At 39.8% G+C, this 16,795-nt stretch overlaps 1 protein-coding gene across 1 annotated transcript in view; it reads right to left on the bottom strand.

The window, feature by feature from the left end:
* The window catches only part of tmem175 (transmembrane protein 175), a 43,964-nt gene extending 27,373 nt beyond the window's left edge, over nucleotides 1–16,591 (bottom strand). Inside the window, exons 1-6 of the mRNA XM_043696141.2 lie at nucleotides 16,363–16,591; nucleotides 11,810–11,848; nucleotides 10,795–10,892; nucleotides 10,481–10,532; nucleotides 6,097–6,132; nucleotides 2,727–2,810 (exon numbers count right to left, since the gene is read on the bottom strand). Coding sequence (XP_043552076.2) covers nucleotides 2,727–2,810; nucleotides 6,097–6,132; nucleotides 10,481–10,532; nucleotides 10,795–10,892; nucleotides 11,810–11,848; nucleotides 16,363–16,512 — 459 coding nt within the window. The 5' untranslated portion in view covers nucleotides 16,513–16,591. The remainder of the gene's footprint in view (nucleotides 1–2,726; nucleotides 2,811–6,096; nucleotides 6,133–10,480; nucleotides 10,533–10,794; nucleotides 10,893–11,809; nucleotides 11,849–16,362) is intronic.
* Nucleotides 16,592–16,795: the final 204 nt, after the last annotated feature.

Below are 16,795 nucleotides of genomic sequence, written 5' to 3'. Positions count from 1 at the left end.
ACATCCATTGGCTCCGACTTTCAGAAGGTGCCGCACAAAAGGCTGCTGAGTAAGGGCCCAAGGTGTTGGGGCAATGTGCTGGCATGCATAGAAGATTGGCTGTCTGGCAGAAGGCAGAGGGCGAGGATAAAAGGGTCCTTGTCCGGATGGAAGCCGCTGACTGTGGAGTTCCACAAGGGTCAGTATTGGGACCACTACTTTTCACTTTATACATTAATGAGCTGAATGAAGGAACTGAGGGCAATTTGCCTAAGTTAGCAGATGATACAAAAATAGCTGGACGGGCAGGTAGTATTGCAGAGGCGGGGAGGCTGTAGGAAGATTTAGACAGGTTAGGAGAGTGGGCAAAGAAGCGGCAGACAAAGTAAAACATGTGAACGTGTTCAGGTCACACACTTCGGTAAGAGGAGGAGGCATGGACTACTTTCTAAATGGGGAGAAAATTTTAAAAGTCTGAAATGCAAAATGACTTGGGAGTCCTAGTCCAGGTTTCTTTTAAAGTAAACTTGCAGATTGACGGACAAATATAATGTTGTCAGTGGTTAGATGGACAAATATAATGTTGTCAATCATCACAAGAGGACTAGAATACAAAAGCTGGGCTGTACTTCTGAGGCTTTCTAAAGCTCTGGTCAGACCACATTTAGAATATTGTGAACAATTTTTGGCCCCATTCCTCAGGAAGGATGTATTGGCCCTGGACCGGGTCCAGAGGTGGTTCACGACAATGATCCTAGGAATTAAAGGCTTAACATACGAGGAACGCTTTGAGGACTCAGACTATATTCGAAAGAGTTTAGAAGAATGTCGGGGATCTGATTGAAACTTTCTGAATACTGAAAGGCCTGGACAGAGTGGATGTAGGGAAGATGTTTCCATTGGCAGGAGAGACGAGGACCTGAGGACACAGCCTTACAGTAAAGGGAAGACAGTTTAGAACGGAGATAAGGAAAAACTTCTTGAGCCAGACAATGGTGATTCTGTGAAATTCATTGCCACAGGACGCTGTGGAGGCCAGGTTATTGAGTATATTTAAAACAGAGATAGAAACATTTTTGATTGCCAAAGGGATCAAAGGTTACAGGGAGAAAGCTGGAAAATGGAGGTCGAAAAACCGATCAATCATGATTAAATGGCAGAGCAGACTTAATGGGCCAAATGGCCTAATTTCTGCTCCTACGTCTTATGGATTGCTTTTTGCACTGGAGGTCTGTGACCAGCAGTGTTCTACAGGGATCGATTCTAGATCCTCTTTTGTTTGTCATTTACATAAATGATATGGATGAAAGTATAGAAGGCATGGTTAGTACGTTTGTTGACCACATCAAAATTGATGGCATTGTAGACAGTGAAGAAGGTTTGCGAAGATTATAAAGGGATCTTGATCAAATGGGTCAATAGGTTTAAAAATGGCAGATGGGGGTTCAATCTGGATTAACGTGAAGTATTGCACTTTGGAATAAGAAACAAGGGTAGGGCTTACACAATTAATAGTAGGGCCTTGGGTAGTTTTTTTTTTAGATTAGATTAGATTACAGTGTGGAAACAGGCCCTTCGGCCCAACAAGTCCACACCGACTACGGGCAATTTAGTATGGCCAATTCACCTGACCCTGCACATCTTTGGACTGTGGGAGGAAACCGGAGCACCCGGAGGAAACCCACGCAGACACGGGGAGAACGTGCAAACTCCACACAGTCAGTCGCCTGAGGCGGGAATTGTGTTGTACAACAGAGAGGCCGAGGGTTGCAGGTACATAATCCTTTGAAGTTTGCATCACATATAGGACAGGGTGGTTTCGAAATGTATTTGGAACACTTGCCCTTGTTGCTCAGTCCTTTGAATACTGGAGTTGGAAAGTCATATTGAGGTTGTACGGGACATTGATGAGGCCTCTTCTGGAATACTGTGCCCAGTTCTGGTCACCCAGTTATAGGAAGGATATTATCAAGCTGGAGAGGGTTCAGAAGAGATTTACCAGGATGTTGTCAGGTATGGGAGATTTGAGTTATAAAGAAAGGCTAAATAAGCTGGGACTTCTTTAAAACTAGACTGTAGGAGGTTGAGAGGTGATCTGATAGAAATTTATAAAGTAATGAGAGGTATAGATAGATTTAATGGTTGTTGTCTTTTCCCTAGGATGGGAGATTTCCCAGACTGGGGGGTGATATTGTTAAGAGAGATTTAAAAAAAAGGCAGCGCAAATGTTTACACAGAGGGTGGTTTGCATGTGGAATGAGCTTCCTGAGAAAGTGAAGGAATGTGGGTAAATTTACAATGTTTAAAAAATATTTGGATAGATACATGAATAGGAAAGGTTTGGAGGGATATGCGCCAAGAGCATGCAGGTAGAACTAATTTAGTTTGGGATTATGCTAGGCATGGACTGGTTGGACCGAAGGGTCTGTTTCCATGCTGTATCATTCTACGTCCGAAGCAGGTGAGATCTGAACCTGGACCTTCTCGGCCAGAGGTAGGGACACTATCACCACGCAAGATGCTTTAAAAAGATGGACTGGAAATAAACCCAGGTCAACTTATTGGGAAGCAGTTATGCTCACCATCACTGTATTTCTGGAATTTGTAACATTAGGCAAGTACCAAATATATTTGGCCCCCAGGATATTTTATGGACATTCCATTGTATTTTGAGAGAAAGGCCAAGGAACTACAGCCTCATGTTGTTTGCTGTAAGATTGGAACAAGCCAAATCACTTAATTCATACCTGAATTAATCCAATGATAATGGCACAAACACAAAACGATAGAATTCCAAGTGTGTCATCTGGAAATGAGGCCATCAAAGAAAACTAAGAAAGAAAAAAAGGTTTCAATGTTTTGTAGATATATTAAACTTGACATTTTAGAATATACTTTACATTTTGAATATATTTTAAGTCCAGTTATGCTAAGAAAATATTAAATTCAACACTCAGAATTATAGAATGATTACAACACAGGGGATCATTCAGTCTGTTTTATCTGTGCCAGCTTTCTGCAAAAGAAATTCAGTGATTTTGTCTCATCCACTTCTCCTATATAACCAGAATTTTTTTCTCTTTAGATAACTACTGTTGAAAAGCCTTGATGGAATCTACCTTCGCCACTCTCTCAGGCAGTGAATTCCAGATTCCAGTCACTTGCTCTGTCAAAAAATTATTCTTCATGTCACTGATAGTTCTTTTTGTCAATCACTTTAAACTGGTATCCTGTGGACCTTGGTTCCTCTACCAGCAGGAACTGTTTCTTCCTCTCCACTGTATATAAATCCTTCTTGATTCCGAATACAAATATCAATTCTGCTAAGTTTCTTTTCTCTAACAACAGACACAGATTTAACAATGTGTAAAACTGAAGTTTTTCTTCTCAACTACCATTTGTGTAAGTCTTTACTCTAAGAAGTTCACATCCTTCCTAAAGTATGACATCCTGAACTGGACGCAATACTTTCATTCAGGACAGACCATTGTTATTTACTGGGTCATCATAACTTGTTTTTTGTATTCTACTCCCCTTTTTAGAAAGCCCAGAATCTCATATCTTTTATTAACCACTTTTTGAACCTACAATCTATGATGATTTGTACACTTATACCACCAGGTTACTTCGTTCCTACATCCCTTTAGAATTGTATCCTTTATTTTATACTGTCACCTCACATTCTTCCTAACAAAATGAATCGTTTTCAATTCTCTACACAAAATTTTATCTGCCACTTTCATTCCACCAGCTTATGTCCTCCTGAGGTCTATCACTGTACTTCGTAAAGCTCACAATACTTTGAAGTTCAGTGTCATTTGTAAATTTTGAAATTGTCCCCAGTCCAGGTCATTAAAATATATCACGAACAGAGATGAGGAGGAATTTCTTTAAGTGTGGTACATTTTTGGAATTCTCTGTCCCTGAAGGCCATGGAGACTCAGTCAATGAGTATGGTCAAGACCGAGAGTGATAGGATTTATACACATTAGAGATATCAAGGAACGTAGGCATAGTGTAGGAAACTTTATCCAAAGTGAATGTATATGCCAAAATAATGAACAGATTTGACAGAAAATGCACACATGGAACCAAAATACAAAACTACCACCAGGCAACAAAAATAAAATCAAAATGGGGAAACAGAATTCATGGTTTGAAAGTGTTGAACACAGTGTAATGTTACGAAGGTTGCAAAGTGCCAAATCAGAAGATGACTTGCTATTCCCACAAGTTGCACTGAAATTACTACAACACTACGACAGGCCAAGCACAGAAATGTCAGCAATAAAAGCAAGGTAGTGAATTAAAATGGCATCATCAGAAAGCTCTGGGTCATCCTTACATTCAAAGCACAGATGTTCCACAAAGACGTCACTCAACTTGCACTTGCTCTCCCCTTTGCAGAAGACTGCATTGTGAGCAGAAAATTCAGTATACCAAATGGAAAAAGAACGAGATATTTTTTTCAATAAAGGAGGAGAGGATTTGGGGCTTTGGACAGAGATGAGAGAGGAGATAAAAGGACAGGGGAGACAATGGCCTAGTGATATTATCACTAGCCTATTAATCCAGAGATAGAGGTAATCTTCTCGGGACCTTGGTTTGAATCCTGCCATGGCAATTGGTGAATTTGAATTCAATAAAAGTCTGGAATTAAGAGTCTAATCAAACCATTATCAATCTTCAGGAACAATCCATCTGGTTCATTTATGTCCTGTAAGGAAACTGCAGTACTTACCTGGTCTGGCCTGCATCTGACTCCAAATGGTTGACTCTTAACAGTCCTCTGGGCAATTAAGATTTGGCAATAAATGCTGGCCTAACCAGTGATGCCTGCATTCATGAATGAATTTAAAACAAAATGACAAGGCCCAACAGTAAGGGATGAGATATTGAGTTTGATTAAGGAGTGAATCAAGGTTTTGTAGAGTGTTTTATCAGAATTTGATGGGAGAGTTATTTTTAATTCTCCAGTTCCCTTGACACCATTCTTATGTCTGAGGAGGCATGGAATATTATTGCCAGTGTTCCTAGAACTTCAATCCTTACTTCCCTCAATATCTATGCCCGAAACGTCGATTCTCCTGTTCCTTGGATGCTGCCTGACCTCCTGCGCTTTTCCAGCAACACATTTTCAGCTCTGATCTCCAGCATCTGCAGTCCTCACTTTCTCCCTGAATCCCATCAATCCTAGTGATTTCTTCACTGTCAGCCTATTTAAACTTCTTAATGTAGGAGAAGTAAACCATTTAATCCAGTGTCATTCAATGAATGAACGGTTGATCTGATAATCCTCATTATCATTGTTCTGCCTCTTATCCTAACCCGTTGATTCACTAACTAATTACAAATCTGTCTATTTTACTTGTAACGACCCAGTTTCTACAGCTTTCTATGGTAAACAATTCCACAGATTTGTTACTCTGACAAAAGAAATTCCTCTTCTATATTCTAACTGGTGGCTCCTTACTCTGACATTATGCTCTTTGGTCCTAGACTCTCCCACAAGGAAAAACAACTCCTCAGCATCTAACATGTTAAGTCCCCTAAAACTCTTGTATGTTTCAATAGGGTCACCTCTCAATCTTTTGAATTCCAATCAGTACAGATCCAATCTACACATCCATTCCTCATAAGAAAATCCCTTAATGTCCAGGATCTAAAATCCTCACTCCGCTATCAGTTCTCCAGTTATACATTCATTTTCTACAGCCTTCCCTTTGTGTACTCATCTGTACATGGTATCAGAAGTAATCCGAAAATCACTAGTTTTATTTCCTAGCTTCCTAAACTTTGACTACAGAACTTCTTCTATCAACCTATGTCATCAGTATTGATGTGGGCCACAACCTTTAGCTACTCTGCACTGATGTGAATTAAGTGTGTACAATTCTAATTACCACATATTCAACATAAATATAATGAACCTATGAAAAACTTTACTAGGCAAAATCACTCTTCTGAAAGTTCATAGCAAAGAAATGCATATTTTGACAAAAAGAATACATTATAAAACACAATTGTTGATGCCTTAAACATTGTGGTGTATGCTACTTAGACAACAGTGAATGCTAAAAATTCCATAAAATGTATCTACTTATAATAGTAACTTACCGTATAAGGCAGGAAGGTTATGAGCATCATACATGCCTAAAAAATAAATATATCACTTTAGATTACAATTCAGACTGATGCTGCAGTGTATGAAACCAATACTAAATAAGATTGCTGTTATATATTAATTTTGCTTCATTATCAACTGGTGTAAAATTTGCATTGATGAAAAACTGGCAGGATAACTAGAGTCAGTTTAGATTCTGAATCTTGAGTAACCCAAAATATAAGCTGCCATACTCTGTATAATGGGAAGTCTTGCGTCTCTTGGGCTTCACACCAAGTACCGCTCAGTGTGAAGTCCTGGTTTAACAGTGACTTGTTCGGCACTTTTTAAACATGCTATGAAAATTTCTGCAGAGTAATGATGTTCCTGTTCAGATTCATCACACTGAAAAATAACCACAATGGAAGACTGAATTCACTTGGCACTAAACCAAAGAAATATATAACTGGTAGTATTGTTCAGATCTACTGGCTATGTAGTTTAATGTAGAAATAACCACAAAGAATAGGCTATTTTAAAAGAAAAAAAATCAGGAGAACCTTTTAATTAAAAAAAAAATGAAGATTCTTAGATTGCATGTCTTATACAAATGTGTTCAGGGTTTATGTATTAAACATGTATGTTTCGAACTCCTGATTCATTATCTATCCTGAGATTATGAAGATGCTATTCAATGCTGTCTGTTCACATCGATTAGTGAACAGCATTAACACCGCAGGAGAGACTGGCTGTACTTTGATTTGAAAATGACATTTAAGCAAGGTCACGGTTTCTCATATGACTGATTGGCAGAGCTCAGGTCTTTGGGTGCATGGAGCAGGATGCCCCATAAGGTCATGGGATCTGCTTTATTTCCTTGTTCGTTGTCAGTACATCATTGTGGTACTGGTATACAAAGCATGATGCAGCTTCATGGAACAAGTTATGCAGCTTCATGGAACAAGTTATCGCCATTCTAAATGACTGGGAAAAAAACTCCTCCTAGTCACAAGGGTTAAATGCAGCCAGGATTCAAGAGCAGCTTTGGGACAACTTTGACACTATGGAACAGTCAAGGGAACAGGAGCTAGCAAGGAAGATGGCTTTTAGTCATGCAAACACAACACTATCTGAAGTTGTTTTTGCAGGAGTTTTGCCTGAATGGCTTCAAGAACGATATTGATGCTTCCCAGAGATGTGACAGAGGTAGTGCTGATGGAATTTCTCTAGCATTCATTTAGATATCACTGATACACAAAGCAGGTCACACTGTAGGTCAGTGGTGTGGTAACAACACCTGCACCATAGAATAGGACTTCTGTTGACTTGCAGAGGTCTCCATCATCAAATGCTCACTGTTGTAGTTCATAGAAGGCTGAATTTGTGCAGCTCACCATAATTTGGTTCTCCTTCTGGATGGTGGCTGTTTGAGAATGGTGACTGCTAAGGTAGAACGGTTCAACATATTTTAAAGTCTCTCCTTCTACACATACAGAGGATAGACTATGTGATCAACCAGGTCAATGTTGATATGAGCTTTGTTTCAGCAAAAGTCAATGACAGATAAGTTTCTTGTTTGACAAATAAAGTGATCCAGAGTGATATCCAAATCCCATGCAGAGTGGATAACAAACACTGCAACTATCTGCAAACTAGGTCATACATATCTATGATTGTCAGTTTAGTTTTAGCACAGAGGTGACCAATGATTTTCCATCTGTTAAAACTGACACTGGATGACAGCTGATTTTTGAGGAGTGAATAGCTATTGTAAAATAGTGGCAACAAGTTACGAAGGCTATCCTTAATTGACCTTTGTCTGGATTTTGAGGATATCTATTCCAGGTCTCCCACTTAAGACAGAAGAAACATTACCAGAGTAAAAGTTAAAAGCCTGTATTTATGTAGTATATTTGAAAAACCTTAGGACATCCCAAAAATGTTTTATAGCCAAATCAGTAATCTTGAAGTATAATGTATAGCATCTTACTACATTGTCAAAAATGAAGAACTCATTTTTAGCATGTCAAGGGCCCACAATGAAATTATAATTGACACATAATCCGTTCATTAACCAGGGGAGGCAAGACAGGATCTCAGTTTAATGTTTCAATAAAAAGATGCCATATATGTCAAAGCAGCACTTTCATAATTCTGCACTGTAGTGACAGCCTAAAATATGTATGTTTTTGGAGTAGATCTTTCTGACTGAGGGACCACTATGCAACCACTGATCAATGCAAAATGGATAATAACTTACACACAATATAAATTATAGACTATGAAAAATATTTCATGATTTTGATAAATTCCATAAGTCTTAGTGCTCCTCAATTTTGCACTTGTACTCAAACAATACTAGTGCTGTTTTCTAACTGATGTGAACAGACCGTACAAATTATTAATTTTTCGATATCAGAACAGATAATGATCCAGAAATTCTGCTTAATACACACACCCTGAAGACAATACAAGAATGCAAATCTTCCCCCATTTTTAAAACAAAGTTCAACATTTTACTTTGTAAATTTTTCTCAACAATTTTTTTCTTCATTAAAATGCACTGACATCTCTAGGAGAAAGTGAGGACTGCATATGCTGGAGATCAGAGTCGAAGAATGTGGTGCTGGGAAAGCACATCCGGTTATGCAGCATTCAAGGAACAGGAGAGTCAACATTTCAGGCATTAGCCCTTCATCAGACATGAGGACTCTTCTGCACTGAAATCTCAGTGGATACTGCTTCCATTATCTGATTTAAATAACATGAAACTAAGTAGCAGCAAATAACTAATATAAGCAACAGTGCAGTCGAGCATGATCAAATTTCTGCAGATATTGATTTTTATCTTGATAATCCTGGGACTAATTGTAGTGCTGAAGAGTGTGGGACTGAAAAAGCACAGTGGATCAGGCAGCATCCAAGGAGAGTTGACATTTTGAGCATAAGCTCTTCATCAGGAATGACGGGGTGGCACAAGGGGGCTGAGAGATAAATGGAAGGGGGGATGGGGATGGGGCTGGGCGGTGGAATATAGCTGGAAGTGCGATAGGTAGATGAAGCTGGGGGATGAAGGTGTTGGGTCAGAGAGGAGGGTGGAATGGATAGGTGGGAAGGGAGATGGACAGGTGGGACAGTTCAAGAAGGCAGTGCCAAATTGGAAGGGTGGATCTGGGATAGGGTGGGGAGAGGAGAAATAAGGAAACTGGTGAATCCACACTGATGTGTGTTGGAGGGTTCCAAGGCGGAAGATGAGGCGTTCTTCCACCAAGCGTCAGGTGGCTAGAGTTTGGCAGTGGAGGAGGCCCAGGTCTTGCATGCCCTGGGCAAAGTGGGAGGGGGAGATGAAGTATTCAGCCACAGGGCGGTGGGGTTCCTTAGTGTGAGTGTCCCAGAGATGTTCTCTGAAATGTTCTGCAAATTGGCGTCCTGTTTCTCCGATGTAGAGGAGACCAGATAGAGAGCAATGGACACAGTAGATGACATGTGCAGAAGCACAGGTAAATCTGTGTGGAATGTAGAAGGATCCTTTGGGGCCTTGGACGGAGGTGAGGGGAGAGGTGTGGGCGCAGGTTTTGTACTTCTTGCAGTGGCAGGGGAAGGTGCCGGGAGTGGAGGGTGGCTTGGTGGAGGCGTGGACCTAACAAGAGGTATATTCCCCTCCCCACCTCTATCTGCGTTCGACTCTCCTTCTCCTCAGATGCTGCCCAAACGGCTGTGCTTTTCCAGCACCACACACTTCAACTCTGATCTCCAGCATGTGAAGTCCTCACTTTCTACTAACTGTAGTGCCTCAACATTATTCTTCAATAGAAGTCAATCAACTCATTACGGACATACCTGGAGTCACTTTTAATCATCAGAGATTGGGGAAAAACTAGTGTTAATACACAACGTCTTTAATAAAGTGCAATACAAATGATAAAAAAACAATAATAGCATCAGGAACAATTTCAATGTGGAATTTACAAAGGTAGCATCTAACCAGCGACTTGATATTTAGATTAGATTACTTACAGTGTGGAAACAGGCCCTTCGGCCCAACAAATCCATACCGACCCGCCGAATTGCAACCCACCTAGACCCATTCCCCTACATTTACTCCTTCACCTAACACTACGGGCAATTTAGCATGGCCAATTCACCTAACCTGCACTTTGTTTTTGGACTGTGGAAGGAAACCGAAGCACCCGGAGGAAACCCACGCAGACAAGGGGAGAATGTGCAAACTCCACACAGTCAGTCACCTGAGGCGAGAATTGAACCCAGGTCTCTTGTACTGTGAGGTAGCAGTGCTAACCACTGTGCTGCCCATATTATGGATATATTTGCCCAAGAGAGAACAACACCTGTTTCTTGTTCAGTTAGTTTGAAAATCTGAATAAATTGGATACTCACCAAGTTCAGAAGGGCAAGAACATCATCTATTCGCTCAATCACTTGGAACAATCTAAATGAAGATATTTAAAAATTTCAGTTCTCTTCAAAATTTCTGTTCAAGTAACACATTTCAAAAATGGAAACATTTTTTTTTTAGTTTTTAAGTGGGAATTCATGGTTCCATCATATTTATATCAACAATAACAAAACTCGCAGATGAAACAAAGTATTAATGCAAAGTCCCTCCACATAACTTTCAAAAATAAGAGATCTCGCATCCATCTGATTTGTTTGAAATGAAAGTGTACCACATTTGCAAAAATAGTATTTACCTGATATGTGAAGCCCAAGCTACAGTCACTATTAAAAATGTCATAATGTAAACAGCTATCTTGGTTGTAAGAAGCTGCTGCAGACTTTCTTCCAGCTCCTAGTTCAGAAAATATAATGATGTTATCTGGCAGTAGATATAATCAAAAATGTACATAACCACTCTATGGTGTATCTGTATGGCAGCTGCTAAATCCACTTCCATGAGTTGTTAATATTTAAATTAGGAGTATAATTACAGTGGAATTAACTTCATTTTCAGTATAAATTGCAAGAGTTATCAACTTATTAAAAACAAATGCATTAATTGTCTTTTTTTTTCCTATCTCTCATTTTCAAACCACTGCAGCAAGTTTTACTCTTCATTTATCATCATATAATGGCTTTCGGACAGAAACAAAAATACAAAAACATTTAGCAGCCAATATATTAACATTTGATCTGCTGACATTGTGGCTTTGTGGCAAATACAATAACCAATAGGTGCACAGGGAAGACCCAGAAAAAGCAATGTGAAAAGCATTTAATTGATTTTTAATGGTATTAGTTGCGCAAAGCTATGGGAAAAGTTCTTTCTCTACTTTGAATAGTACCATGTTATCTTTTATATCTATATAAGAGGGCAGAAAGTGCCTCAGTTTGAAGTCTTATCCAAAACACAGCACCTCAGAGTGTGCACTGCTTGCTCAGTACTGCACAGTGGCATCAACTTGAATTATATGCTTAAATCTTGAAATGGGCCTTGAACTCATGGCCTTCTGACTCAAACGAAGGGTACTACTTATGAAACTCAGGCTGATGTTATAGTTTTCTTTCTCCCCACCCTATTATTAGAAATGGGGAGAAACTCCAGTATTCCATTATTGGCTATTGCATGGTTTTGATTATTATTCCAACAGAAATGCAGATTTTTTACACAGAAAAATATATTTCCCCTATTCTTGCACATTTACATTAAATTACATGTACTAATAATGTTATTTAGAATATATATTTAAGCTTTCAGAGGTACAATACCTGATCAGCCCTTATTTTTGTATGAGAAACAGGCAATATCTGGAAGCAAAAACAATACAGTTGATTTAGTCGTGTATTACTGCTTTGATCCAAGATTCTAAAATCTTATATTAAAAACTTCAATTTGTTGTTATTCATTGGGCAGAAAACTTATAACTACCACCACTAACAAGGAAGTTTAATTCACTAAAAATGGAGTTGCTTTATCGGTACACAAGGTAAAAACAATGACTGCAGATGCTGAAAACCAGATTCTGGATTAGTGGTGCTGGAAGAGCACAGCAGTTCAGGCAGCATCCAAGGAGCTTCGAAAACGACATTTCGGGCAAAAGCCCTTTTATTCCTGATGAATGGCTTTTGCCCGAAACGTCGATTTCGAAGCTCTTTGGATGTTATCGGTACACAACACAGCCTTTCATTAAAATATGGATATTTACTGCAAGGTGATCCTATCTTCTACTCATGCCACAGTGAAATTACTGAGCTGAAGTGCCAAAATGACACATTTTGAGAGGAGAGCACAAGTTAGATTTTTTACAGTACCATCGAGCTCAAAAGCCTTTTGCACCATAATTTGCTGGAAGTGCAAGTGGTTAATAGAAAGGAAGATCAATAGGGTATCTGAAAAAAACATGAGCCTTAAGGACTGAGAAAGAAAAAAGGAAGAATGGAGAAGCAGACGACTTAGCCAGAACAGGGACTAAAATAGGTAAGAACAAAGGGAATGCTGACAAGAAAACAAAACTTGGCAAATAAAAATCAAGTTCTGACACACGCTTGGAGTAGGTGGAGCTTAATTTGGGCCTTTTGGCTCAGTGGTAGGACACAAGCACTATGGCATAGGAACCCTAATTTGCCAGGTTTTTAATATATTTTTTTTTCATTATAAGGAAACATAAAAATGCTGCCAGATTTTGTCTCTCCAACAATTTTTTATATCCAGGAATGGGACTGAACCTGCTACATTGTTCCCTTGCTATTCCTGGGAATTATTGTCGTACCTTAAAAAGGTATTCCTGCTCTTAATTATTATATTAAATTTAATCTATGAAATGCAGTGGGCAATTAATGTGAAACTCCTAAAGGTATCCATTCTCCCTCATTTTCAAGCCAGGAACTAGGTAGAATTGATTTGATGAACAGCATGCTGTAAATATATTCCAAAACATGTCATAATTTAGAAATATAAAGATATATATCATAATATATTTGTCTCTTTCCAGACTGGATGCATTAACAATTCAGAGTAGAACATTAAACAGAATCAAAGCCTAGAAGAAATCTAATTAGCATTTCTTCATAAAGTGGATTAGAAAATCTAGTCATATGATTGCAAAATCAACTACTCTAGGGTTAAAATCTCTCATGCTTGCAGCAAAAAGATCAAAGTAAACTGCATTGTCCTATATGGCAATGTGGTTAATATGTGGTTGCAACTGCACCCATCATGAGGACATGGGTGTATTCCACAAATCATTTGACTTGAGTCTTTTAGATAAGGCATGAACAATTTGTCATCAGTGGGTGAGTTGTTCATCAGGTTTCACCCTGTTGTAGCCATGGTCCAATTCAGTGGCTGGTGAATGGTGACCACCAGAATGTTGATGGTGAATTTAGAAATGATAACATGTTGAGGATCAAGTTGGCAGTTTGTTCCCTTGTTTCGTGGTGGTCGTTACTTAAGTACCCACACAATGCAAATGTTACATAGGTCTTGCTGTAGGCTAGAATGGCCTGCTTTATTATCAAGGTAGGCAAGTACTGTGGTATCATCAAGCAAGCATCTTTGTTGTCAGTATATGATTGAGAAACAATCGTTAATGAAGTAGAAAATGGTGATGGTTAGGCAGAGAATGCTCCTCTGAGGAATTCCTCAAAAATGACTTAGCTCCAATGACTACAATCATCTTTTTTTTTCAGCTGGTATGATGACAGCTATGTAAATTTTCATCCACTCAACAGATTTGCTCGGTTTCTTTGGTGCTATACTGATCAAATGTGGCCTTGGTATAAAGGGCAGGGAGAAAGTGAGGATTGCAGATGCTGGAGATCAGAGTCAAAAAGTGTGGCACTGGAAAAACACAGCAGGTCATGCAGCATCTGAGGAGGAACATTCCTGATGAAGGGCTTATGTCGAAACATCGACCTTCCTGCTCCTCAGATGCTGCTTGACCTGTTGTGCTTTTTAACGCCAAACTTTTTGACTTTGATATCAAGGGCAACTAATCTAATTTATTCTGATACTTAGCATTTCCATTCATGCTGGAATTGTGAAGTCCTTATATGATTCAACGTAGGTTTTAGTACTCAGATTATTGATAAATATTGCTCATGGCAAATTGGTGAGTCATTTACTAGTGATTAGGAGTAAGCTGTCCAATGGTATTTGGCAAGGTCAGTTTATCCTGTATCCTGGTCGTGTGCATTCTCTCCTCCATAAACTCAGTCATCCAAAAACCTGCTGGCCCTGTCTTAATTCACATAACAATGCTGTTCTCACCAATCTCTGGGTGAGAACAACAAAGGAGGGCCAATGACTTGATTTTAAAATTCGCATCTTATCAAATCATTACTCCTCCAATTATCCTGCCCTCTCCTCTAAAATCACCCCAGTCCCATAATCTTCTGACATCCATGTTCCGATAATTTTAGCCGCTTGATCATCCCTAATTTTAATTGCTCCAACAATGGCGGTTGTGGCATCGATTTCATAGACCATTGGGTCTGAAATATCTTCTTCATCTGTTACTTTATGTTTCTTCTTTCAAGTGCTCCTCTGAGGAGGTTTTTAAGCAGCGAATCTTGTGTATCCTTATGTGGTTCGAAATCATACTTGGCCTTATAATGCCACTGAAGTGCTTTGGGGCATTTAATTCACCTATATTTATATAGCACCTTTAACGTAGTGCTATCATCATGATGTACTGGAGCAACTTTGTACACTCTCAAATAGATGCTGCTGTTATATTTGTACTTGGCAAGAGAAGCTTTAGTGCAGATCTTTAGCACTACAGCTCAAAAGTATCCATTGCACTCCTCTACTTCTTGATGTGACATGCAGTGATCCAAATTAGCTTGCAATTGAAATCTAAAACAGTGGAGACCTCCAGAGAAGGACAAGATCATGATCATGTTCTCAGCTTTTAGCTGATAGAATATTTCAATAGGATCTCTTAAACTTGGTGACTAACTCAGCTGTTTCCCAAAGTCTATCCAAATCTGTCTACAAGGTATAAATAATTCAGGAGTGTAATGGAAATTCTCAACTGTCCTGGACCTGTGCAGCTCACTGCAAAGCTGGATACCATGCAGGTCAAAGCAGTCTGTTTGATCAACATTCCAATAAATATGTTCAACATTTACTTCCTTCAACATTAGCACAGTGGCAGTACTATGCACTACGTAGAAAGTGCCCTACAGAAACTCAACAAGACTTCTTCCAAAGTCACAGTCCTGCTGCCTGGAAGGATGAGGGCAGCAGATGCAAGTTCCCTTGAAGCCATACACCATACTGATTTCGATTTTATTGCCAATCCTTCACTGTTATTGGGTGAAAATACTAGAATTACCTTCCCAACTAGTGTTCAATGGGATGGTAAGGACAATAAGAAATGAACAAATGTTGAGCTAGCCAGTTAGCTAACACGAATCCAATGAAAGCTTTAAAACAAAATCAGCATTTTTTATGATTTTACTGTCATTTAGTAATCTAATGATGTAATCCTGAGTTCATAAGATTTGTATGATTTTCCTTTGTAAATCCATTGTTTATGCCTCAGCCATGTATCCACATCACTGCCTGTTAATAAAGCATCTCACATTAACATTTCTTCAATCTCTGTATCCAGTCAAGTAGTTTTAAAAAATGCTTTCTTACACTACTTGAAAGAATAAGGTAAAAAAAAATCACACAACACCAGGTTAATAGTCCAACAGGTTTATTTGAAAGAACTAGCTTTCAGAGCACTGCTCCTTTGTCAGGTAGCAGTGGAGCAGGATCATAAGACAAAATTTAAAGCAAAAGAAACAACATGTTGAACAAACCTAGACTGCTGTTCAATATATCATTTCACAGTTGCATGACACTGTGATCCTTTGCTACAAATTCTGTGTCTTATGACCCTGCTCCATGGAGCAGCACTCCAAAAGCTAGTGCCTGTGATTACAAATAAACCTGTTGGAATATAATCTGGCGTTGTGATTTTTAACTTCGTCCACCACAGGCACCTCCACATCATGAAAGAATAAGGCTATACCAAGGGTCGGTTGTGGCAGCATAGCTAGAGTTTATGAATCGCAAAAAAAATGTTCGTCATGTTTTATTGCTGAGGCTGTAAAAAAGAAATGCAGCGGCCTACGTTCCGCATTTTTGTTGCTCACGTCGCTCCGAAAGCTTGTGATTTCGAATGAAACCCATTGGACTATAACCTGCTGTCGTGCGATGCTGCCAAGTGATTGCGGATTACCCGGAAGTTTGGCTGTGAAGGTAATGTCTGCGACAGAAACGTATTTTAAACAGCGCGCCACAGCCGCTCCCTCGCTGCCCTTCTTACCATGACTGTGGCGACGATGGAGATGACGGCATCGCTGTAAGCCAGCAGCCGGTGTGATGACTGCTCAGTGCCGCGGCGGCTGAAGCACAGGGACTCGGCCGGGAGCGGCTCACTCGCCTCTTCCTCGATCACCTCTCCGCGTTCCACCATCTTGTCAGTACCAACGGCCCAAGCCGTCAGCTCGCGCACTCCGCCCTCCCACCGCGAGCACAAACGGCTTTCGGCGCCGCGCGTTCCCTCACCAGTCCCTTTCTCCCCTCCGTCGCGGGCATGATCTGCGCGCTCCCCTGCCTTCTCAGTCGCGGGCACGAGCGGCTGTTGGATTCGGGAACGCGGCAGTTGGCCCTGCGCGCTCTCGCCGCTGGTGGGTGATATGCTTGCACATTTCTACATTTTAGGGTGATAGATTGTGGGGAGCAGCCAAACAGCAATT

The sequence above is a fragment of the Chiloscyllium plagiosum genome, unplaced genomic scaffold (genome assembly GCF_037043375.1).
Source record: "Chiloscyllium plagiosum isolate Xiang-an unplaced genomic scaffold, Cpla_swu_hap1 HiC_scaffold_1, whole genome shotgun sequence".
NCBI lineage: Eukaryota > Metazoa > Chordata > Chondrichthyes > Orectolobiformes > Hemiscylliidae > Chiloscyllium > Chiloscyllium plagiosum.
Note: the sequence above shows the minus strand (reverse complement) of the source record. Positions and strands in the feature narration are given on the sequence as shown.